The sequence below is a fragment of the Oenanthe melanoleuca genome, chromosome 5 (assembly GCF_029582105.1).
Source record: "Oenanthe melanoleuca isolate GR-GAL-2019-014 chromosome 5, OMel1.0, whole genome shotgun sequence".
In the NCBI taxonomy this organism is placed as follows: Eukaryota; Metazoa; Chordata; class Aves; order Passeriformes; family Muscicapidae; genus Oenanthe; species Oenanthe melanoleuca.
The window spans coordinates 53,262,699-53,289,452 of NC_079339.1; the positions used below are offsets into that span (position 1 = coordinate 53,262,699).

The 26,754-nt window shown below is 39.6% G+C and overlaps 1 protein-coding gene and 1 long non-coding RNA gene across 2 annotated transcripts in view; one reads left to right on the forward strand and one right to left on the reverse strand.

The window, feature by feature from the left end:
• Positions 1 to 17,573, reverse strand: part of NUDT14 (nudix hydrolase 14) — a 57,952-nt gene extending 40,379 nt beyond the window's left edge. Inside the window, exon 1 of the mRNA XM_056493086.1 lies at positions 17,048 to 17,573. Within this exon, the coding sequence (XP_056349061.1) occupies positions 17,048 to 17,128 (81 nt within the window). The 5' untranslated portion in view covers positions 17,129 to 17,573. The remainder of the gene's footprint in view (positions 1 to 17,047) is intronic.
• Positions 16,786 to 18,978, forward strand: LOC130253982 (uncharacterized). The gene is made up of 2 exons (XR_008840634.1): positions 16,786 to 17,053; positions 17,566 to 18,978. It is a non-coding gene; the product is annotated as an uncharacterized LOC130253982 (long non-coding RNA).
• Positions 18,979 to 26,754: the final 7,776 nt, after the last annotated feature.

A 26,754-nucleotide genomic window follows, 5' to 3' on the forward strand; every position in this document is an offset into this window, starting at 1 on the left:
TTGTAAAACACTTTCTTATTTTGCAGGGATAAAAGGAACACACACCTTCCCTATTTACCAAATTACTTACCTTATTTTTTCCAGAACACTATAGGAAAACATAAAACTTGAAACTTTGACTGGACATAGGTAAGAAATATATTCCTAATAACTAAGAAGTTTTAGCAGAGATAATATAATTTGGAAACTGCATTCAGCTGATGTTACAGCAAAATACTTTACTGTAAATAAGTGCTGTACTTTCAAACAGATGTATTGCACATCTCTCACTTGTACCCATACTTGCTGAAAACCTCCACAGCAAAGGCCTTGTCTCTAATCTTTTACCAATATTTTTTCTGTTATTGTTTAAGAAAAAATCTCACACAATTTGCAATAACTGTAATAGGAGGCTGAGAAATACATGTCCAGGATGCGTATCTGCTGGCTCCAGCTCAGAGAATAAAAGCCAAGAAAATACCTCAACCCAAACATTGCTGAGAAACTCCTGGGTGTTCTGGGCTTCAGTATTTTTTCTGGAATTTTCCTTATTTGTATAAATTGTTGCATATTGTTGCAGTTGGAAACAAATAAACAAACAAACAAGCATGGCCTTTGTAGTTCAGGAAAAAATTAATCTGGGGAACACAAATATGGGTTCACAGCCCTACTACCAAATTTTAATAATTCATGAGTAACTCCAAAAGGTGATATTTATGAAAGCACTTTTTAGCATTCAGCAACTTTCACCTTTAACCCCCACTTGAAAGATGGAAGAATTGAATTTAGACTTTGTTCTGGACCCAATTCCAGCCAAACACCAGAACCCCCCAGTTGCATCTAAACATCTTTACTCAATAATGTAATTTCTGTTGTGGGACTGAAACTGCAGTATTTGTCTAGGATTACAGAATTATTTCTGCTCTACTACCTGGTGAAGTGTTACTGAAATTAAGTGAGACCAATTCCTGAAAATTACTTTGGGAAACTGCACTTAAACACCTAAGTTACTAAAGGCAATACTATCCAAGCTTCTAAATTTTACTGAGATACACATAACTATGAGAAAAATAAATTTTAATTTTTTTTTTTTCTTTAGAGAGACCAAAAGAATTAAAAACATCTCCAGGAAACCTGTTTTCATCTTTTCTTGTCCTCTGGCAGCTGCTTCTTTTGACGAGTTACCAAGATAAAGGGCCTGACTGAAATTTCAGACTAGTGATATTTAGTGACAGGCAGGGGCAATAATTCTGCACTCATCATAACATACCTAGATCAATCATGTCTGTCTGTAGTAGCTGTTTCAAGACATGGTGAAATTCAATAAGCACGTCTGAGACCCCACAGTCGATGAGAATTCTCACTGAATATTCTTGAGCTCCTTCCTGCACTCATCCTGTGCACTCATCAGTCAAAATAACCTTTCAACCCCTTAGGAAGAGGATTCTCCAAATGCTACACAGAGGACAAACACTGCTTTGGTCCACATCACATTCCCACAACTCATGATTCCGTGGCCAGTTCCTGGTACAGCACAGCCTCATGTAGGATCTCTGACTCAATGAGATTCACCCCCCTGACTTTGCTGGGATTTAGGGCTTTCACCTCATCTCTGCAGGCACAGCAGGGAGAGAAGCAAACGTAAGTGTAGTAGGTAGAAGGAGTAAATGAATCTTAAAATCATCAGTCCCAAGGCAACCACTACGCCTACAAGCATAATTTCTTCTTCTTTGCTGCTCTAGGTCATGACCCTCATCCAAGAGAGGAAGGAAAGAAACTGTCCTTTCATCATTAATTTTGCTATGTCATTCAGGAAAACAACACTGACAATACCATAAAACCACAGTTTAAGTTGCCACTGGTACTTCAGCCAAAAGCTAATCACCACCATCAATTGTCTAATATTTCTCATTACCTCCTTAGTCATTCTAACAATCCACAGCAACTTATATAGGATCTGATTAAAATCTTTTCTGGCTGACAAAGAGCCAGCAGGAAAATAAAACTATCCCTCTTCTACCACAATACTGGGCCACTCCACATTGAAACAGATAATAAATCTGCATTCAAAAATGATGCAGTTGATGAATGCTGATCTAATTTTAAAAAAACCCTAACTACTGACTGTGTCACCTGAAGCAGAATGTTGATAAGAGAAACCCTGTCCACAGACTGTTGTATCATCAAAATTGGATTTTAAAAAAACCCAAACAACACGGAAAACAATCCATTATGCATAACTGCCAAGTTACAGTTTTCCTTATGCACCTGATAAGCAATATCATGATCACTTGAGTATGATTTTAAAATAATTTACAAATCTATTCATTGATATATATGTAACTTACAAAGTTTATATATAAAGTTCTGGTACAGCATTCAAATCAATGCAGAAAATACAGCTCAATGAACTGGGCCTCACACCCAAGGGTGATATCTGCCAACAAAGATCCAGCATTAACAAGCTTGACCAAGGTTAGTAGGCAGAACTTGGGTCAGTAGGACATCCTGAGTCTCAACAAAGTTGGGAACAAAGCCAGGTGCAGCACTGCCATGTCTCTGCAATGAAGTGAGAGCAGGGGACGACACATCCTATACACCAAATCTCATAGGAACTCAAATCTACCACTTCCATCAAGTTTATAGACAGGGTGCCAGGATTTTGAGCGTGTCTCCTCAGCAGTACTGAATACTATGAACATGTTAAAACTATTTATGGGCCTCTTCTGTTGGCTCCTTCAATAGAACACCAAGACACTTTAAGCTCTAAGACTTCATTCTGATCATGCAGCATATACAGAAGAGCCTAAATCTTAGACAAAGAGCGAAGGTCACAAGTTCACCCCACAGGGTCAGCAGGGCTGGTCTAAGAATGAAGATTTAACATTCACAACTACTACAGGCAATTACACACCTTCCCTTGCAAGAGCAAGACACACTTTTCTCACTGAAACGTATACATAACATAGCACTGCAGAAAGTTGTTTCTTCTCCCTTTCATCCCCTCCCCAAGGCACAACTGTTGGGTGTGGCTTATCATCCCACTTAGTGCAGGGGTGGAAGGCCTGACACTGCTCTCCTATGGGCTGCAGCAGAGTGTAGAGACAGAGGAGAGGGAAAAACACATTTCCAACTGGCATTCATCTAGGCTTTTTCAGAAATAATTCAAAAGCAAATATCCTGACAATTTTTCCGTTTAGTGAAATAGTTTCCCTGACTATTTCAGCACCTGGGTGTCATTAAATCTCTACTCTCCCACCCACCAATGTAATCCTTACACTTAAATCTTGACATTTATATTATTACTTTAACAAATTAATCTTTCTCTGTGGAGTGTCCCATAATGCTCTAGGGAGGCTCGTATGTTCCCGTGAGTCCTGTCAGATTTCTGCTGAGGTTTGAACTCCTAGACATATCAAAGAGAAACTAATGGGAGAAAAAGAAACAGGGCTCTCCAGACTGGCAGGTCAACCACTTCTCCTTGACAAGAAATAAGGGTGGTTTACAGAAACAATCAGGGAGATGTTAGTATTTCAGATTTGATTTCAGGAACTATCCTGTAAAATACTATAGCAGTAATTTCTGTACTAATGATTAGTGATGGGTTTCACTGAATAGGGGGCCAATATTCACAGAATTATTTGGGCTGGAAGAGACCTTCAAGATCATTGATTTGCAGACCCTCTGCCATAGGGACACCTTCCGCCAGACCATCCAATCTGGCCCTGAACATTTCCAGGGATGGGGCATCCACCCACAACTTCCCTGGGCAAACTGTGCCAGTGCCTCACTGCTCTCATGGCCAAGAGTTTCCTCCTAATAATTAATCTAAATCTATATTCTTTCAGTTTAAGGCTGTTCTCCCTTGTCCTATCACTACACGAAATGATCGCATTTTGTTTTTTAATTTATCTGAACCGTACAAATCAGATGAGTTATAGATAAAATTTTAGGCTGTACAAATGGCAGTGTTATGGAAATGTCACTCTGAAAAGCAACACAGATTTGCAAAGTAAGCCAGAAATTGCCTGTGTACAATATTTTCAAGTGTCAGAAACATTACAATGCTGAAAGCAGAGTGCTTAGTGCAGACACACATATGAAATTCTAAGGTGGATTTGCCAAAAGATTTGATTTTTGAAAGACAATTTTTCTTCTAATCCTGCTGCTTCAAAAGCTCAACAAGTTTAAGTGGCATAACGATAACAAAGGTAGGTCTTGAAGCCAAAATGAAACTAAATAAAGTCAACAGTGATAATTTATTTCAGCAGTTCTGGATAAGAATATATACAAGAGCTATATAGCACCATAGCCTAAATATTTTAAAATTTAAAATGTTATCATCAATTTACAAATTTACTGCTGTCCCCTATTTTTCCCCATCTTGAATTCCAGCTCAGTTTGACAGAATATATAATTTCTGGTTAAAAAGCACTGAACTGCCTCTACTCCAATCAGCTTACTTACTAAGTAAAAAAAAAAAAAAAAAAAAAAGTTACTCAAATTACTTTCAAATTTGCTTAAACTAGGACTGAATAGAAATAATGAAAGGGACGACCTGGCCTCATCAAAGAGAGGAGCTAAAATATAATTTTATTTAGCAAGGCTGGAATTTCACAAAGTTATAAAAATTCATGCCAAGGATCTTAATATCTGGCTAGACTCACTTATTGTCTAGAATCTTTTTATGCAGCAAACCAAAATGCTATATCCATTCTCAATTCACAAGTAACCATTACAGCTAATTAAAACATGATCTAAAATGACAAATATCATTGAAAAGAATCCTTAAACAGTGTAACATCAAGTGATCAAATTCTATGTAGTTGATTGGATAGTCAATATTCTCACTCCCTATTTAAATGATCTCGTACATCATGAAAATCTTACAGATTTCACTCAAATAATGTCATGCTTTTTGATGAAACATACAATTTCTAAGGCTTATCATTTGCAAAAAATCCAGAAATTACAATCATCACATATTAGGCTCGTAGGAAAAACAATTTTCTACATTTTATACAACCAGATTTGGAGTCAGAATCATGCATAGATGCAGCTGGTTTACTCCAGAGGGAACTTGTGAATTAAAACTGGTATTATCTGAAGATGGATAGTGTACTTTATCAGCTTGCTGAGTAATTCTTCTAGTCTTTAAAAAGAATTGTTTGTCTTTGTTTACTAAATGTGCACCTTGATCATATGAAGCATGAGATCAGAAAAAGCATTTGGTTTTAAAAAATGAGCCTTAGTTTCAGTGGAATTGCTGTTTTCAATGCACACTTTTTTCCTCCACTTTTTTTTGCATGAGATCTACAACACAATGGTAAAAAAATGCTATTTACTGACTGGGAGGACTGTGGAGGGAATTGACAGTGGGGAGAGGAGAGGAAAACTAGAGGTCAGGTTCCAGAAGAAACATGCAATTACTAGATGATACACAAATGAACTTTGTACACACTGAACACACCAAATATTATGCACTGCAACATAAAGAAAAACAGCTATTTCAGAAGTAGATAAGAATATGAAGCACTGGTTAATTAAAAATACCAGAAAAAGGCATCCTTAAAGACAGACAGAAAATTAAAAAGCACAGTAACGACCACCTACCTATTTTTATGCTTTGGTACTTTTCCATCTATACATTATGAAAAAAACCGCAACACTTGTGGAAAAAAACCATCTTGCAGACATACAGGGGGTCACAAAAGCTATGAAAGAGATACTTAATCCAGGTTCCTGAGCAGATGACAAGCCATGAAACTTTCACCTTTAGGCAGTTATGATGATCTGATGTCTCTTTTATGATATCAGCCGTTTTTTAATTAAATCTACAATGTGTTTAACAAGCAATTCTTCCATCAATCTTTGATGTGTTTTACTTATAAAGCAATGACAGTTTTCAGTTCAGGCTCCTTAAAGTTCCAGAGAAACCATTTTCCACTCACTTGCTTTGAAAGCCATTAAAACAACTTGATGAAGAACAGCAGCAGGGGGCTAACAGAAGCCAAGGCTTAGGAACAATCTTTAGATTTTTCTCCTAAGACTTTCTCACAGACCCTCCTCACAAAGATCCTCAGGGCTTTTCATCCTCTCCTTTCTCCCCACCCCCACCCAAAAATCAGTTCAAAGTGACAGATGCAACTAGCTCCAGATTCTGCTCTTTTTTTAATTTCACTTTTACCTCTCAATTTTGATAGACTCAACTGAAATCTGATTTCCACAGAGGCAGTACCCTTATCATCTTCCCAGTGGGAAGAAGTAATACACAAAAAGATTCAAGTAACTTGTGAACACCTTCTAATCTGTCATCCATTCTAATAGAAAGCATTCTTAGTGAGAAATTTAACTATTACTTAAATCCACATACAACTGGCATTGAATGAATGGGTAATTAATTGATTAGTGATTCATATACAGTTTTATGTGCTACTGCAGTATTTCTGAATCTTGAATGACAGTGACCCTGTAACAGTTTCAATACTGGGATATAAAGAACTATGCAAGCCAACTGTAAATGATCTTTAAAATGGGAATTGCCTATAACAAATGATAAATTATTTGGTTATAGTTTCATGCAAATGTAGAAATCAGTTTTATGGAAACTACATCTATTAGGACAGTACTTATGCTAATTAGAATCAGTAGACCAGATTTTTTGTCTCTATTTTGCTGTGCTCACCACAATTTTATTTCTTTGGTTCTGGCTAACTGAAGGACAAATTTCATTATGGAAAATTTTGTGGCACATCTGTAACTCCAAAGCTCTACGAACTCTTCAGTTGCTGTATTCAAGTGATGTCACTGTGGTCAAGATATCGAACAAAGAATTCTCAAACACGAACAGCTAATTCCGTGAATCAGGGCTATGGGACACATTAATCCCAGAACCTGTTTACAGTTCCTTGCTCTTTCACAAACGAGAGCTACAGTTACAGTACACATGGCTAGGAACAACCAGGGACTAAAGGAGGCCAGCCTCATGTCTCCTCAACTTGAGGACAGGGGCAGCACATCTGAGGGACTGGAGGTCAGGAAGGACAGATGGTGGGCATTCCCATTACAGCTAAGTCATCTCTTGTCCTTACAACATTGAGCTTTATGTTTTCCAGTTGGTGACTCTCACAGTTTGTGTTTCTGCATTATTTTACCAAGTTTGTGTCTGTAACTCAAACTGTGAGAATACATTGTGGAATAAATTTCTAGATGTCTTGCGAACAAAATCTTATTGGTATTTTCTCATAGCATTAACAATTATACTTTCTACTTGTCCTCCCTTCAGTTAAAGTAATACATTATTAAAATGTTAGTGTGAGATGTTTTTAATGAGTTTTTCTTTAAAGAAATTTGAAAAAAAAAAATCTCATAAGAATTCTAAGTCAGAAAACTGACATACAGCCCTATAAGCAAACATACAAAAAGTTTCTGTTGGCTTTCTGACTAACTATATCATAAATATTGGAAAAGGATCCATCAAGAATATAAACTAAGGAAGTCCAAGAAGAAATACCCTAAGGAACAGGAAGAGTTATGTACGATTTTCTACAAGCATTCAATCACTTTACAGAATTGAAAAAATGTTAAGGCTGGAAGGACCTCACAAGATCACTCAGTACAAGTCTCTTAACAGTGGCAGGATCAAACATATGCTATGTGAGTGCTATGTAATACATGCCAGATACAGAATATGCTTCTAAGCATTATCCAGTCAGAGCCTCCATTCCAGGCTGTTCCATCATTCAAACTATTCCACCATTTGTGCAGTCTTATGACTAAAATAAACACTTTCAATCCTATATATGCAATAGCACTCTAACATTGTTATGCTAGAAGGACATGACTTAATCATGAACACTCCTGTGGAATAATAATTTAATTAAAATTAGCATTACCATTCCTTCTTTCTATATTAATTTTCAAGACTGTTTACTTCTCCAGAGGGGCAAACTTTTCTTTTCCCCATTTTCTATTTTCAGAGAAAGAACATCTCTCACCTTCAGGAGTTTAGCCTCATTTCCCTATAATGTATTCATCACCACTCAGCACATCTGTCCCAGCAAATCCCATTTCCTGTTCTATTCATGAGGCTCAGCAACCTGGAGCTTTAGTGATTGCCGCCACACTTTTCCCATGGCCTTCTCACCTCTCACCCCCCCCACGCACCCCGCTCCCATTGTTTATCATCTGTTCTCCCCTGCTGCAAACTGCTGTCAGATGTTCACTTATCCCTAATCTTACTCACTGCCTTTGATATTCTTTCTAATCCAACAACCTGTCAACTGGGGCATCAGCCCATGTCCACACCAGCTGCTCTGTCACAGGCTGTAAGATTCCCTCTCTGCTCCAAGAGGTATTTAAAGGATTTTGACACAGCAACCCCAACGTGAAACAAATAATTAATGCTGTTTTGATCAGGGCTTTAGTGTGACATGAGCTGACCACTAAGAAAAACTGAGCTTTACTTTGTTTAAACTTTAGTAAACTTTAGTGTTACTGTATTAACAAGATTTTGATCAATGTCTGAAGGACAGTACCAAAAAACTAAGTTACCTTTAGTTAAAAATTATGGAGAATAATTGATCTGAGTGCAAGTCAGAGGGGCAGATAACATTATATGCCTGCTGTGTAAAACATGCTCATTTATGCAGTATCAACTTGTGCAGAGTTTTCAGAGCACGGGAGCTAACCTTTTATGAGTTACAGCTGAAAATACAAATGCATTTTAAATATGGCAAGAGCTGAGAGAAAATTATTTCAAATACACTTGTTTTCAGGAATAGAGTAGGATAGTTTCATCCCCTTTAGAACATCAAACCCTGACATTTTAAAGAATAGTGCCATTTATAGAAAATGTCTAATTTCCATGATACTCAGATTTGCTATAAACACTTAAAATTTTACAGCATTCAACTGCTTTAAAACATATCAAATACACATAATGTCATAGCTGAGATTGTGATTCAGATGACAGTTTTTTTGTATGAGGAAAAGTTTCTGCTATTGAAGCAAACACATGAATTTCGATCCAAACTGAAAAACAAATACAGCATTTAGTTGTTGGAAGAACAGGAACACTATTTTATTTCTCAGATCTAACTGCAATTACTACAAGAGAGATGGTACCAAACAAGACAAAAAAGCCTACTTTTTACCCTACAGTAGTTGTATTTCACATACAAAAGTACAATAAAACTTCAGTGATGAATTTTGTAACATGGTTCATTCACTTAGAACTAAACCACTTTTATTCTTAGGGCTTGTCTATACCAGGACATCAAGAAAATGAATCTGAAATAACTACCTTGATGAACTTGAATTCTGCTACTTAAACTCCATTAAACCCCTGTGTGGACACAGTCATCCAGTTTAGTTTACTGCTCCCTTAGGGCACACACTGGAAAGTTAACATGGATTAAGGTAGGGTATGAATTCAAAGTGCAATCGTACTTTGAAAATGGTTTAACGTAAACAGAACCAGACTCTTTGTTGTAGAATGAGACATGGAGTTAATCAGGAAAGTCCTGTGCAGACAAGTCCTTGCAGATGAGGCTACTGGAGTGGTATTGCCAGAGCTGATGGCTTTCAACTGCTTCATCTGCAGACCTGGAAACATCTTCCAGGGAAGCTGCAGGCCTTGGTAGCACATTAAGCCTGCTGATAATTGATCTGCTTTTCTTAGCTGCCTCACATGGATGACCTACAAGTATTCCAGTGTCACACACTGAGCTGCATATCAGAACTTGAGAAGTACAGCTTAAGCTGACTACAACTCACTCCTACACTCAGTCTTAACTTCACAGTTACTGTGCAGTAACCCAAGTAGTCTGATGGCATTAAATGAGATTTTACTGATCGTTTATGTATGTGCAGACACATTTCAGCTACAAAAGGTGCTCAACAAGGCCTTATTCTTTCCATTATGTGACATTTGCTGTCACAAGTGTGCTAAATCATCGTATGACTGACCTAAAAACACAAAGTTTTGTCACTGTCAACTACTTTTCATGCATTTACTTCAAAGCTTACATTCACTTGTCAAAGCATACTGGATAAAGAAATTAAGACTAACATGACATAATTTCACTGAAACAAAAACCATTACTGCTCTTATTAACTAATGCTTCCCATTTCCCCCTTTAGTAATTCATGTCTTATACAAAAATAACTAGTACAAATTTTCAGAGTTGAATTCAAAGCATATGGCAGAGCCAGCAGAAGATATGCCTAGATTCCTCAGTTCCTTTTCTTAAATCTGTGTTCTAATTGCAGAGAACACCATTTCTCTCAAAGGAAATTATGCTCCCACAGTACTTAACTCCACAATGTTGTCTTTGCAAAAACTTTTCTTTCTTTTCTTTTACCCATATGAAAGAATTATACTGCACCTGAACTGCATTCACTGTTAACTCAGCAGCAGTCAGATCAAAAATCAGTCTCATCTGACAGAAGCCAAAATGCCCAAGGAAGACTATATTGTTAAAACACTCTCAGACTCCTGCAATTTGAAGCTCAGGGACTCCCTGAGCTGGAAGCAGTATGTTTCCATTTAAGATTAATAATCAACACTGACATAACAGACTTGACAAGCTGAAGAAAATGAGACAAACTTCACAGGGAAAAAATGGCATCTCCTTTCACTGCACTATTGCTTTAAAAAAATGAACTGCAAATAAATGTGTTACTTGGTAACATATTTCCTACTACTGGAACCTTTTGAAGATTGAACAGAAGACTTACTTGTTTGAACAGGTAACTTAAAAATCTGTTTACTCCCTCAACAGCATAATTTTTAACTGTCAAAACAGAAAAGAATGTTTTATGTTTATAAAAAAGCAGACGGAAGTTCCAGAGAATATTTCAGGCAGCTGGGCACATTCATGTTGCTATTACCATATACAAAAATTCCTAAATGCAAAATAAGATTGTTAATATTATTGTTACACTGCCCTGCTTTGCTTTTTCATCTTCAAAGTTTTCATGGCATTAATAATACAGGCCTCACTTCTTTCTCCATGTATACACATATTTTAATCTTGATGACATCTCCAAGACAGTTAAAATTGTAAGACACAGTGGTTGCTCATGGTCACAGAAGAAAGCAGTAGCAAACCCAGATCAGAAGAAATTCTTTCTTCACTGATGAACTGCACCCTGCTCATGAAGCACATTTTCTACCCATTACAAAGTTCATGAGGTGTTAAAATCTACAGCAGCCTTGAAAACTGGTTTAGAACGACCGCAAAACTCAAAGATATAATAATTTAATTCCCTTAACAGTGAATAAAAAACATCATGCATTAAAATGAACTTGAAGGGAGCATTTTTCATGTTTAACTTTAAAATAAATTATTCTAAGTATTAAATCAATAGAGGAAATGTGATGCTAAGGCACTGACCTACTCTGAAGTGTGGAAGGAATGTGAAGCTCAGAAAAGAGAGAATAGTTCCAATTTAGCACTACTGACTGCATGCTTCAGTCAATATGCACAGAGTTTTTGAGGTTTATCCCACCCTCATCATTGAAACAGATGCCCATTCACCATTCCACAGATTCAAAACACAAACTCACTCACATACAAACACACTGAAAATTACTGACAGTTGGTTCTAGTGTGGTGGCAAACTTCTAAAGTTCCTGGGCAGAATGCACAAATATGTTTATACAATGCAAGGAAACAGTGGCAAGAGCTCCCCTGCCAGAACAACTTTCAAAAACAAAGGTACAGGAGTCTGGGCGAGATCCACAAAGGCTTTGATATGTGAGCTCTGGACAAAAGTTTCTGTAACAGCTCAAGGTATTCCCCCAGCTAGATGCTTTGACCCAGCTGATGGATGCTCTGCCTCCCCTTTGAAGGGTGCTGTCCCTAGCACAGAGGTCACCAAAAAGAATATGCAAAGGCAATTCACTCAGTTCTGTGTAAAGCTCTGTGATTTGGCTTAAAGGGCTGATGGCAGTGGGTTTGAATTGGAACAACAGAGCAAGAGCTGAAGCAAATCCACCTTCAGCTGATTCCCAGGGGTTAAGAACCATAAGCACAGGGAACAACTTGCATGCAGTAACTTCTTAAATTGCTACAGCAATATCTACCATAGCTCTGTCAAAATCCTGTGTAAGGGTCCAAATCTAACATCCAGAACCACTGAAACCCCTCCCTGCTCAGGTGCTGATTAAGAAGACTTCATTGTATCCAAATCCCATTTGGGAATGCTGCTCAAAATCCTAAGGACTTTCCTTAACTGTTACTACTCAGAGTAGACTTCATGACTTGGGAGTCTCAGCAGAGTTCTTAAACTTGTTTTTTTTTTTTTTTTTGTCTAAAATATAGGCTAGTGCCCAGCTAGCATACACAAAAGAGAGCTGAAGATTTATACACAAATGTGTTTCCCAGCAGTGAGCACACTCTCCTGTGATGTGGGAAGCAATATTAATTGAAGTGAGATCTTGCAGCCTGACTCTACCACATCCCAGGGAAATGCCCTAGCCCTTGGGCATTGAGTTAATCTCTCATTAGCCATCCCTCTGGTCTCTTGAATAAATTATTTATGAAAAGCAGAAAAACTTCAATAGGAAAAAGTGAAAAGAGATTTACCATGGAGTTCCTGGTAAAGAAGCCAGTTCTTCAGGAGGTGATGTATGTTTTAAAAAAAGCCAATTTAGATAACAAATCAATTTGCACTTTGGGGGCAAGGACGCATTAAAGCTTAACAGATGCTATCCTTTATGTGAGAAAATGAATTTTCTTCTCTTGGTATCAAGCAAAACCAAAATATATAGGGACACAGGGTTCCTACTGACAAAATGAAGAGAATATTTCTCAGGCTAAGTGAGGTATCTTGTCCATCTCCCAAACCCAGGCTACCTCGCTTCAAATATGGTTGATTTGACTAAGGGCCCCACCTGGAGCAGGGCTGACAGCTGAAAATCCCAAATAGAAGCTGAGGTCCCTTTTTAAGTTCTGTCAGACACTTATTTTGAAGAATATAAACTTAATCTGTACTTTACCCCTCCATCAAAATCTGGCTGCAGCTTGCTGAATTCTACAACTCCTTGGCTGCACTTCCATTTCTACCTTTACATTACACAAAGATAGAACTAATCATTTAAATGAGTGATTAATACAGTGATTTGTCCAGCAAGCCAGGCTATTCTCCACAGCTTGGATGCCCAACACAAAGCTGCAGGGTGCTTCAATCTGCAAGGTTCAAAACCTGGAAGTCTTTTAGAAAGGTATACAAAGCTCATTGCTTTCATTTAAAATACACATGGGCAGAAGGAGAGGATGATGAAACACTTCATATGAAAAGCTCTCATGACCCTCTATGGGAAGAACAGAATCCACCATGGGCATTAATTACTGTAACTTCAGGAACTGCCATGATTTCTTACAAACCTCACTTCAGTGAAAGAGTCAGAAACTGACATTTTTCTCACGGTCTTTTGGAAGAGTATTTCTATATGTAACCAAATAGAGTGTAAAGGATGACTCAAGCTCTTAGAACACAGGAGAACATGGGAATCAAGCACAAACCTACATGGACCCTGCTGTGGTTCTCTCTAACATGACAGTAATTGCCTGACAACTCTGTTCTTGTGTTTATCCACAGCTCCCAGTCTGAGCATCTGTATGTCCAAGGAAAATACTCAGCTGGCCAAAATATTAATGCAATCCTTGGGCCTGCAACTGTAAATGTGTAAAATGCCTCTGAGAGCAGGCAGACAATGATCTGAGTCTGTGGCTCCACTCTCCATCAATCAGGTGTGACCACAGCCTCCTTCAGATGTGAAACCTGTGTAGGTTTACAAAAGTATCTCCAGAACCACAGAATATTCTGAGATGGAAGTGACCCACCAGAATCATTGATCCAACTCTTGAGTGAATGGCCCATAGAGGGACTGAGCCTGTGAACTTGATGTTATTAGCACCATGCTCTGACCAACTTAGGTAATTTACTCAGCATTTTGTTTAGATTTCAGCCCTCAAATGGATCCTCTTCTGATGTCTTAGAGTTTTTGTGTGGTCTGTAAAGCTGCTAGAACAACAGTGATTTACAACTCAGTGGGGTGCAGGTTGAATGGATAAAATCAGACTAGCAGGGTACACTGAAATGTAAATCACCTATCTCAATTTCTTTAAAAAAATAAAACTTAGGTTTATGTTAAAGACCTTGCTGTATTAGATATGGTAGTAGGATTTAACACAAGTAGCATAATTTTGATATGAAGTGTCTAGAAATCCATGCTATTACTTAAGCATTCCTGAATGCTTAAAAATAATCTCAAAATCCTACACTGTATGTAAAAATTCTTTCCATTTCCTTTTGTACAGAAAAGCAGTAGTTGTGAAAGAAAACAAATTAATAAAAAACTCTCCCACTCTCTGTATGTCCTTGGACAGAAAATATATGTTAAAAATCAATGCCTATTTTAGCAATACACCTCTCTGAAAATAGATTTCAAATTCTCAGTCTTCAAGGCCCCAATTATCCTTCATTAATATCATATAAACACCAAAAAATATATCAATGAATCTTCTTTGGACTACAATGAATTATAGGGGATGTGTTACAGTTTCACAAAATGTACCTGTAAGATCACCTCAAGTCCACAGATTGCATAATTTAGGTATCCAAACTATTTTCAGTTTTCACAGTGCAATAAATGCCATTATTCATGTTTTCCCCACTAAATTATTTTATTATCCAGAAATACTTTTTTATTAGATTTGGGTCAAGTTCAGCAAGCAAGTGCAGGGAATTCATGGAAGGGGTAAATTAGTGTTACTGTAAGATACAGCAATTAGGAACTGGGAAGAAGAAAAGTTTCTTTTCTTTTTCCAGCTAGTGAATTAAAATAGTTGGACAAAGGAAAACCTATTCAGCATAACAGTGTTAAGATCAAGGACTAGATTTTGGACACAATTGTCAGTTTTAGATGAGTGGTGGAATTTTCAAAAATTCTTAAGCAGAACAGGAATCTAACTCTCTTGAATTTCAGAGTGTTTAACGGGGTTTTCAGCAGACTTAAATGCTTTTAAAACAATTAGTCAAATGAGTGAAAAAATTTAATATTTCCTCTGGTTAGTAAGTCAGTTTTTAAATGCAAAATGTGTTTCAATAAATGTAGGGGCTGCTTCTCAGGTCAGGTACAGGCAGTTGTGTTCACATTGAGCCATGCTCTCAGTAGGCTGGACACAAGCCAGCCTCTGTGCAGATGCCATAGAAACTACATTTTCAAGTTCATTTTAAGACAGTGCTGCAGCCAAGAGAAACAATCTCTGCCCTCACCAGGCCCCAAACACTCATCCCTAACTACCACATTACCACCTCCCCTCTGCCAGCATAATGAACTCAATCACTGATCTTGTTTAGCTTAAAACTGACTTCTTTTTTTGGCTGGATTAGATTTGACCCTGGTCCAGCTCACTCAGTTGCTGCACAGAAACTTGTGCAAGGAGAGGAAGTAGCAAAAAGGGCAAGTCTACTTCATTTAGTGGCAATGCTCTGTCAATGCACAGCACATGACCAAACATATCCTTATTTCTTCTTTACAATACTCATCACATCTAAGGCACATCAATTAAATGTAATTTTGCAATACTGTTTCAAACATTTTAATTAAATCCCATTTTTCATGTAAATAAAGCATGACTCAGAAATTAAAATGAAATTAAGTAGTAAGACCCATCACATGTAAACTAAGCAAGCAAAAATTCAGAACATGAAAGAATGCTTTTCAGTTTTTCTTCTGATACCTAAAAAGATGTAATTCAGTATAAAGCTCTCAGATGTTCATGAATCAAAATGGTTGATTTATCCCAATGAGAAGAGAGCTTTCTTTAGAAAAATAATGTATAAAATATATTTTTTAAAATGTTAAAAATCAGCTTATCTGCTTTGATGAAACCTATTCAAACCCTTGCTTTTCATTTTCTGTACTTTATCTCACTATTGAACTCAATACACTCTTCTTCTGCCTTTCCAACTGATGTGTTTAGAAGCAAAGAAGGAATGAAAGATGTGTTTCCATCATCCATTTCTTGGGTTGTCCAAACTCTGCTTCATTTCCCCCTCCACCACTCTGCCTGGGTAAAAGCTCACCCTGGACCAGCCAACAACCAGGCCCAAGGAAAGCATCCAAGGAACCTGTAACGCTTTGTGCTGTGAGAAGTGACTTTCCTTTCAAGGCTTGCATTCCTGCTGCTGTTGGAGGTACCAGTTCCAGCGATCCTGTGAAAGGTGACTCACGTTGATATAAACATGATATGGGACAGGATTTCCTTCCTCACTTCCCAGCTGCAGGCACTGAGGCTGTTCACAGAATCACAGAATAGTCAGGGAGGGAAGGGGCCTCTGGAGATCACTGGAGCAGGTAACACAGGAATGAGTCCAGGTGGGTTTGGAAAGTCTCCAAAAAGGGAGACTGCATCACCTCCCTGGGCAGCCTGCTCCTCGATGTGAAGTCCTTCCTTATGCTGAAGTGAAATTTGTGTTTTTTTATGGCCACTGCTCCTCATCCTGCCACTGGGCATCACTGAAGAAGAGTCTGGCACCATCCTCTTGGCATAAATATCTTTGAGATATTTATATGTATTAATGGAATCTCCTCTCAGCCTTCTCTTCCCTAGACTGAACAGGCCAGCTCCCACAGTCTGTCCTCATAAGAGAGATGCCCCAGACCCCTAAAGTTTCGTGGATGAAAGGGATGGGCTGCTGAGGTCTGGCCAGGAAGGGGCTCGACATGCGAACCATTCACACAAAGCAAGGCCCAGATGGGAGGGAGCCCAAAGCAGCGCGGGGTGAAAGTGACAGCCCAGCCCCGTGTGGCGGCAGGCACAGAGCACACCCATGGGGAAGCGGCAGCACCCCACGGCACTGACCCCACGGTCTGCCGGCCCCCGGCGCTGCCCTGCCGAGCCCCACCTCAGGGCGGGCCGGGGGTGCTGCGGGCGGAGCGGGGCGGGCGGCGCCATGAGGTGACAGCGGCGCTGCTGCAAAATGGCGCAGGCGGGCGCTGAGGGGCCCCGCAGGGCCGGGGCACGGCGGGCGGGCGGGCGGCGCCACTCACCTGCCGGTAAGAGAGGCGGAAAGGCCGCAGGTAGAGGGAGGAGGTGCAGGGCTGGACCGCCAGCTCCTCGATGGCCTCCATCCCTGTCGGGGGCAGGAGGAGGGAGGAGGAGGAGGAGGAGGAAGGGAGAGGCGCGCGCAGCCGCCCCGGAGCTGACGGGACGCGGCCGCGGCGCTGCGGGGCCTCTGCCCTCGGACCGGGCCGGAGCCGCGGAATGCTGCCGTTCACCCGAAACGGGACACAGGAGCCTCGCCGCCTTCATTCGCAGAATCACCTAGCTTGGAAGAGGCCTTTAAGATCATCCGGTTGAAGCGTCCAGCTAGCACTGCCCCTGTAACCCTTAAACCACTAATCCACGTCGCCCAGTGCCAGATCTTGAACTGGTGACTCCACCATCTCCCTGGGCAGCCTGTTGCAATGTCTGACCGTTATAACAGTGAAAAAAAATGTTTCTACTATCTATTCTGAATCTCCCCTCTCTTAGCTTAAGGCTGTTTATTCTTTTCCTCTCAATGCAGCCACGGAAGAAGAGACCGGCCCCCTCCTAACTCACTACAACCTCCCGTCATGGAGTAGAATTATTCTCCAGAAACATCTATTCGCCATCCTGTTTTCTCAGGAGCTTTGCGGATGCTCTCAGAGCATCGCTTATGCCCACACTTTACACCAAAATTCACGGGGTATTCCGGCACTGAACTGAAACCCGCCCCCCTTCTCCAAAGCCTTCATGTGATCTGCTTGCTCCCAGGTTTTCCCATTCATGGACATCATCAGGCTTTGCAGAATGAGCAAAAAAAGCTTTTCTTGCTGTGAAATGCACAGTCCCTTCTGCCTGCCTGCCTGCATGCGTGGTGCTTTCATGCTGAATGGAGATTGTACTGTGGAAAATGCAGGTACAAATAGAGATTCATGGATAACCTGCAGTCCATCGCTTGATGCATCTCCAGCTTTCCTTTTCAGCTTCCAGTACTGGCCATGCACTAAGCGCATGGCAGAAGAATAAATGCAGCTCAGTTAGACTCCCCTGGCTGTTTTCAAATTATAAAGTTGTTATGCCTCTCCTTTCATGTCTTATTTTTTTAAGCAAAACACTTAGATTTACCAATTTTGTAGTTTTCGTCAAAAGTGAAACAATTATGCAACGGTAGGCTACATTACTCTGGCTGCTTTAATACTTCTAATAATTATTTTCTAGGTTTGTGAGCAACACAGCTCACAGTTTGTGGTTGTTGTTTTCTCTTTGATTTGTGATCACTTTCCATACAGATGAGCCTGTGTAGAGCAATTCAGGTGCCATTTAAATCAAAATATTTTGTCAATGTATTGGCCACATTGAAGAAAATCTGAAATTTCTTGTATCTTTTTCTTGTTTTTTGTCCTCCTTTGTACTACCGCTGCATCACTAAGAAAGTTAATTGTTTTGTAATGTGGTAGTAAGAATTTCAGCAGTCTATCTAAAAGGAACAGATCCAGCAATTACAAAACTCAGTAAGAAGTAAATGAGGCAGCACTTACATAGCAGAATGCTTACCGTCAATTCTGATAACGCAAGTGGCAAAAAAAAATGCTTGGTGGGGCTGAAAAGTGTGGTTTTAAAAGTATGTTTGCAAAGCTATCATAAAAAATAGGCAAGGAAATGTATTTTATTAGCTGACTTCAAAAATATTTGTGTAACTCTGTTTGCATCACTGTATATGTCTACATATTTCTGTTTTTTTCAGAATGATCTCAAGGTCATTCAGAGCTCCTGGGAACTTAAGCTATATTTTTCTAGTAAGTTATTTCAGTCCTCCAAGTCCAATTTAAGTATAAACACAGTTTCCATGCACAGCAGGTTTACAGTATCTCTGTTTGCTTATGTTAAAAGTTACCGGCTACCCAGGTTGGTTCAGCCAGTCAGATTGCCCTCTTCAATAAACATTCTGACACCACTTTCAGGTTTTGAGTGTGTGTGTGTTTTGGGGAACGTGTCACACTCTATGATGGATTGCTTATTCCATTCCTAGGTTTAGGTGGGAAGCTTTTGGGGTTGTGATGTGTCACAGACCTGATCTCGTTAATGTACCTGGAACAGTTGAGCACAGTGTCACAGGAAAATGCATTTTGGGATGCTCTGGTGCACCAATTGCTTTGGTGTTGCAATTGCAATGGAAAGCTGTCAATTCCTTTGTTGGAAAATCTTCTTTGTGAGTATGCCAGCTGAACTGAGGATTTTACAGCCTGAGATTGAAGAGCTGCCTTAGTGTTCCTGTTTTACAGGTGAAATCTGAGCAAGAAAATAAATAGGAAAAATATGTTCTGCATAGTGGAACGATCATTCAGCACCTGGACCTGAATTTCATTACAGTTCTTTATTAAGGCTTAGATACCCTCTGCAGCAAGTGGCTTTGTATTTGCTAGTCCAGGAACAATCCCAAGAAGGAAATTTCTCTCAGCTGCCATTTATTCAAAGGGACAATAACAAGGGAGAACAAGTTACTTTTGTATGGGTGAGACACACTCCTGCTTTCCTGTTCCCTTTCACTGCTTTTGTGGCTGATTGGCACAGTGACACCAACCTGGCTCTAAGTGCACTGAATTCACAGCAATTAGGAGATGATACAGTGAGAGATGCTGCTCAGCCCCTCAGCTCAGGGGTCAGGAGAGCTCTGTTCCCACCTGGGTTCCAAAGGACATGATGTGTTTGCTCAGTAAACTGCCCCAACTATTCTGTTGTGTGTTCTTTGACATCCCTGTGTGTTTGCTCCTTTTTCAAGCAGATATACTAGTGATGGTATGTGTCCAGAAACTTGGGAAGACAGATGTCCATATTTCCTAAGTGTCAAAGGACTGTGTTCATGCCTATTGAGATATTTGCAGTTCTTAAGTTTAAGCCCTTGTTTAACTGTTTGCAGAATCTTTTGAGTTTGATTAGCATTATTCCTGTATCATATACATTTCTACGATCCAGTCCCTAGTTCATCAGTTCCCAGACTTCTTACATCCTGGATTACTCTTGGTTATCACAGTTTCTTTGAAGGGCACTATCCAGGTTTGTCATTACACTTCTAATCAAAATATCTACCTCTGATGTCCTTCCACAAACCTAATGCCTTATGCCATCACATCTTCCTTGCCAAGTATGACTGTTAACTTGACTTCCAGAAAACCAAGAATGTGTTGGTCAGAATGACAGGTTGCCTTTCACTACAATTAAACACATTCCTTTTTCTCTCTTAGCAGCAGCTTCTGGATTGTTTTCTCGTTATTAAAAAAAAAAAAAAAAAAAAAAAAAAAATATCAAAACAAAAAAACAAAAAGGAAAAACAGATACAAGGTTGTGAATGTTGACATGGGTGATTTACTCATGGGTTCTTCAGTCTCCTGAAGCTGCTGGTCTGCTCTAAAATAGTAAAATCTAGTTGTTTGTCCCTAGGCTGTAATAGCTCTGAGAATAGTTTGTGTAACACTGTGATAAACAGTCTAATGAAAAAAAAGCAGAAAGTGTGAATAAAAATTTGTTTCTTTCCTGGAAAGAAGAGTACATCAGCAGGCAGAGAGGAAAAAAGAGAAGTGTCCTGTCTGAAGAGTCTTAAGGGAAAAGTCACTGGGATTTCTTACAAAAAAATGAAATGTTAACATTAGTGTTAGAAAGGAATTCTTTCCGCAGAGTAAAGTTCTTTGTTTAACAGACTTCTCTTTCCTTCAAAGCAGTGTTTGCTCTGTATTACTTCATGAGTAACTTTTATTACCAGCAAAGTACCCAAACATTTTTTTTTTTTTTTGTTGGCTGCTCTTTTAAAAAATCCCCTTGAGCTTGGCGTTTCTGCCGGCTCAGTCCTTCCCTTCCCCTTCAGCCCCGCGGTCCTTGGGCACGCACTCTGCAAGGGTCAGGTTGCATCCTCATTAGCAGTTTGTTTTATTGCTGTTTGTTTTGGGACACAAGCGGGAATGTTTCCATCGCCAGCCCGGTGCTGCTGCCCTTCTGCTCGCCGTGGCTCCGGGAGCCAAGCACTCCCTCTCACCTCGGCCCAGCTGACAGTGAGTGGACACCCAGGAATGCCCCTTGCAGTACTTCCCTCTTCCCACTGGAGCTTAGCAAGGTGCCCGAGATGTTGGGTTCACTCTTGCAGAGTCAGGCAGCACATTTTCCATAGTGATTTTTGTGTGTGTACGTGTCTGCATGTACTTTTACCTCCATCAGTCCCTGCCAGGCTCACGTTGTTCTTTGACATGCCATGGCTCATGAGCAAAAAATCATCAGGTCCTGAGCCTTTCATCTCCAGGGGACTCCTTCATATACTGCAGTGTATCATTACTTTTGATACTTGTGAGTACAGTAGTTACTAAGATACTACAAGTGTGAAAGACCCAACAACTAGAGTCATGTTGATTTGCAGTTCTCAAATAATTTTTTAAAAATATTTCTAACCCTCATGGTTGCAAGGAAAAAAACGGGGAGATGTAAATGATGGCAATGTAAATGATGGCAAACTCAATGATTTGTGAGCTGTAAGCTGAGGTGATGCCACATGTTTGGTAGAAAGGCTTTGCTGTTGGGGTGACAGATAGCCTGAATCCCCAGCTCTGGGCAGAAGAATGGTTCAGTAGCCAAGAGGCACTGGGTCCAGCTGTGTGCCCACATCAGCCCCATCCAGCTGGGATGCCATCAAAGCCGTTGTCTTCTGCCTAGAAACTGCTCCCAGAACTTCCTCCTCCGCCTCTGCTCCCTGGGCCACATGCAGTTTTTGTTAAGGTCACATGGGGGTATTAGGAGAGTTGGACACCTTTATTGTACAGGCTTAGTGAGAAAGATGGGTGAAAGTGTCCCAAATGAAGACTATTTTGTAAACTCCTGTTGGGAATCCTTATGGTTGACAGCATGAAACCGTAGCCTCTTCATGTGGGCCATCCTTGCATCGCCACAGAGATGTTAGTTTTGAGTGCCTTTCTGGGGAGCAGATGCATGTTCCTTCTGTAATGAAGTGGCTGTTGTGAAGTTTGCCTTCTAAAGCTTACCCCTTAGGCTCCTGGGGAAAAGCAAGCCTGAAGCTGCCAATATCTAACTTTTAATTATTACTCAGTTCTGGGGCATAACCACCCTGGTTACATTCATGAAAGTCAGGAATTGTGCTTATGCAATTCTTTTGCATTGTAAATAGAGCCCTAGAGAAATTTGTTTTGATTTTAGTAGTAATTTTTCTGAGAGACAATTTTTTTTTTTAATAAATTATTATACAAAATATAAAATTAGAGGTCCACACTGCAGTACATAACATTATGTTCCAACAATTTTATTCACCATCAATTGATCAAGCCTGCTTTAATCCATGAATAGCCTCAGTCTGAAGAACCTGGAGCAATTATTCCTGAATTTGGTTTTTAAGGATTGACAGCATGATCAAGACAGGCATGGTGTGTGGTATTGCTGTTGTGCACCACAGCGAGTTAGAGGAATATGTCAGTTTGTTTCCCTTAGATGTTTTGATTAGCTCCACGTTGTTTTCAGAAAAGAAGTGTATCTTTTTTAATGAGAATTTCCATCTTGGTCTTTACTTTGCAGAGCCAAGAACTGTCTCATGGCTGTAGTAGGAAACTCACCTGTGTCTAGTTAGATTAGTGTGATTTCCCAGAAGAGCTGAAATTTGTCCATCTGCCTTGTGAAATGGAGGTCTGATAAATAGCTCGTTTTTTTCTGCCTATCATCAGTAAAAGCCTTGAACTAAATATGGTAAGAAAAAAAATTAAACATATTCAGTATAAATACAGATATGGATATCATGACATGTAAAATTGCTCTCTCTAAAAATAGTGAAGGAAAAACGCTCTGCAACATAAATGTGTAACTAATATGTCAAATAGTTCTTAAGTTATTCACAATATAATATAACAAGTTGCAATATGGTATAAAGTAGAGGAGGGGAGGTGAGAACATGGGAAGTAAATTCTCAATTTTAGCTTTTCAGCTGGGAGAAGAATAAACACAGTCTGTGGGAAAAAAAAGAGAAACAATATGCATGCAAAATTTGGATACTTTTATATTACATTAATTACTATCTAACAAATGTTGCCTACAGCTAGCAGGGTGAAAACGATTAGAGGGAAGGCTTTGATTTTTCAATAAACTTCTCCCTAAGGAGGGAAAAAAGAAAATGATAACACTGTGTTGTTTGTGTTACAGAGTCATGTACAACCAATATCTGGATCTCATTAAGCTGGGAACTGTTCAAATGCAGGTAGAAAAATGGCGTCTTTCACAAAAAAAGCAGCAAAATAAGTTGCACAAAAGAACAAACAAGATGAATGTACCTAATAAGGAACAGCTGAAGGAGAGCAAAAGATCACGAAGAATCTTCTTTTGTTTGCCACATATGTATGCAATAGAGCTGGAAGGAGAAAAGTATTTTGATTTCTCAGGGAACCTTCATGTTCCAACAGTTTGAAATTGCCTGTAAAAAAGGACTGGAGCTGGAGTTGTTGGATACTGGAGTGTTGGCCATGGCTGTAGCCGTGATCCTGGTATCCCTGAGCCCCCAGTCACTATGACACTGTGCTGTGCCTGCTGCTCTGCCCTGGACTGGGGGCATTCTAAGCCAAAGGGTCCTTTATTTTCAGGCAATTTGTCTAGCAAGGTTTGTTGAAACTGTGGGAGCTGGAAGTCCTGGTCCTCAGGAGACTACCAGCTGGACTGCTCAGAAGCTGGGGCTGGCATAGCTCCAGTGGAAGCTTGCCTGTTTTTCAAAGGAATTTAATTGAATACTTGTCTGGATGAAATGTTTCTGTTTGGTAAATTGAGACATTCCAAAATAAAAATATAGTCAGAGAGGTTTTTTTCACCAGATGTAGGGAGCAGGTACATGGTTTATATTTTGACGTATTTTAATGTAAATATATGTATATGTGTTTTATGTGATAGAAAGGTAGAGAGACTCAGCTGGCCATTTTCCTGCCTCCTCTTCATCAGGCATATTACATTATTTTCCTGTTTATTTCTATTACGCCAGTGCTTAGGAACCCAGAGCTGTATTGTGCTCATCAGTATCGAATTGCAGAACAAAATAGCCTAAATGCTCTAGTGAGATTCTTGTGGTTGGAAGTGAGTTGCAGAAGAGCTCAGAGGGAGGATGGGGTAAGCACCCCACAACTTAGTTCAAGGAGTTGTAACTTTTCTGCAAAAAACGTGAAGGACAGCACAGACAGCGATTCTGGGAGAGCTGTGGCAGCTGGGATGTGGGAGCAGCAGGATTTCATTATCAGAGACTTGAAGTCAGGAAGCAATATAAGGGTTGGACTGAGTGAGCTGAAATGATTTAGCAAGTAACCTGCAGGTAGTTGAGCTGATTTGTTGTTGAGGGCTAGCTGGAAAGTTAGAATTTGGGTCTTTAAAAGATTGGGTCTGGAAGACATTGGATCTCCATAAAAATCAAAGTTCTGAAAAACAAAATCCTAGGCATTTTATACTGGACTCTCCAAACTGTTGGCACTGGCCTTTCCTAACTTAGGAAAGTGCCTGACTTTGAAGCCTTGACAATTTATTTTTTTTTAATAAATGTTCTGCATACTTTTCAATTCTTTAGTTATAGCTCAGAAAAAAAAGAAAAATGTAACCACAAAAATCAGCCCTTCCTCCTCTTTCCTATTTGTGATCTATCTTGCTGGAATTATTATTTTGCACTGTGTTCTTGGAAGCTGCAGAGGTTTCCAGAGCATTTCAATTGGAGATGTGTGCATTAGTATGCTCACAGTAAACCTGAGCCCAGGGATATCCAACACTAATCTCTGTTGATCTCCTTATTTTCAATTTACTTTTGCAGTGCTCCCTCTCTTAATGCCTCTTCCTTTCCTGCAGCCACTTCATTAGAAAGCCTGCAGAGCAGGAGGGGTGGATGTGTTTAATGTTGACAGGTGTCAAGACCAAAGGGAAGGCCCTGCTTGTTTGGCTCCCTGCTCGTGTGTGAGGAGTTTGCACCTCAGCTGAACACGACAGGCAATGGGGCATTGGGGTGTGCAGTTGGCTTGTGCCATGCAGGGGATGCCATAGCTTTTAAACTGGGAGGGATCTATTCACTGCATTGCCTTTTTGCTAGACTAGATTGGAGATTCCCATAACTAAGCAACCAGTAAAAAGAAAATGCCCTTCTCCATCAAGATTAGGAATTATATATTATTTTAACCACAGTACTCTCCAACCACTACTATGGTTTTCTGCTCTTATTTTAAAGATATACAGTCCATGTATGCTAATACATCTGCATGAGAAATTGTCAGGAGTTAGAGCCAGTCTTTGGCAGAGACAATAGAACAGGCTCACAAACAGGTGGTTTTTATCACTGGATGCATAATGCTGTGAGTATGTTTTAGCCCCTTGCCTGATGCCCTGATGCTGCAGAGCAGGCAGTTCTCTCTGGACATAAATTGGGCTAGCAAAGGGTAAAAACTGAGGGTAACAAAGTGCTTCCTTCACCAAAGCATCCTGCCTGGTACCTGTATAAATACTTCTAGGCAAGCAGGTAAACCAGCAGCACATAGTCATTGCTAAGGACAGCATTGCTGCTCTGTGTACACAAGAAAGGAAAATATGTTTAGAATGAATGTGGATGTTCTGTTCTTCATTCATGTGTGACTGAATTCTAATCTCTTTTAGTGTGCTGTAAATCCAAAATAACATACTGAAATCAGTGCAGTTCCTGGGGATTTGTGCTACTGTAAATGAGAACAGAATAAAGAATTTTTTTCTCTTTCTCTCTTGTAATGGTGAGAAGAAAAGCTGGATTGTCAGCCTGGCTATGCTTCTTTACTTTGCTGACTTTGTCATAAAATGGACATCATTTAAACATTCTTTATTTTTTTAATATTTAGAATGTAGCAGAAGGAGAACCTTGATGGTCTTTTATTTTACAGAAATATAAACATTAAAGTCATTTTTCTTTTACACGTGACTTAGAAAGCATAATTTACTTGAAAGGACCCTATTATATACTCTGTCCTGTATTTGTTTATGTAATTGAATAGAAGAGCATTTACTGCAGTTTCAAAGTTAAGCCAATAAACATTTGTCTTTGCATTGCAGCAGTGATGTTTGATGACTGGGTTGGGCAACACCCGTTTTAACTTGGGTTTATTTTATAGTATTGACGAAGCAAAGCTCCAAGTACATTTTCACCCTCTTGCTTGCACTGTTGCCACAAGCTGGCAAAAGATTCTGAAAGCCTTTCTTACAAGCTGCCTGTGTTATTTATATCCTTGTTCCCTTCACCATATAGGTCATCTCGCAATTTTACATTTTATTTCACATACGCCTGGATATCCTGGATCCCCAGTGTGTGAAACAAATGTAGAGATATGAGCAGAGAGATTTTAAATGGACCTGCTTTACATTTCCAGTTAAAAAGCAAAAGGAAAGCAGCAAAACCAAATGGAACATTTTTCTCTTATGTGCCATGCTCACACCAAAACATCTGTCCATCCACTCTACCTGCTTCAAATCCAGGAACACCATGGTTATAGGGGTGTTTAATGCTTATTTTCACTCTCAGTTAGAAGATGCTGTTGGCATACTTAGACATAAAAATACTTGAAGTTTGCTGTATTATTTTATTTTTGCTCTATAAATGGCATTCTGGATCGTGCTGCCTGTATCAAATAGCTCCTAGAACATCCCTCCTAATCAGTTCCTTTTGGGAGCAGGATCACTGGGCTTGTTCTGAAGCTGTGCCAGTGCCAGCAGT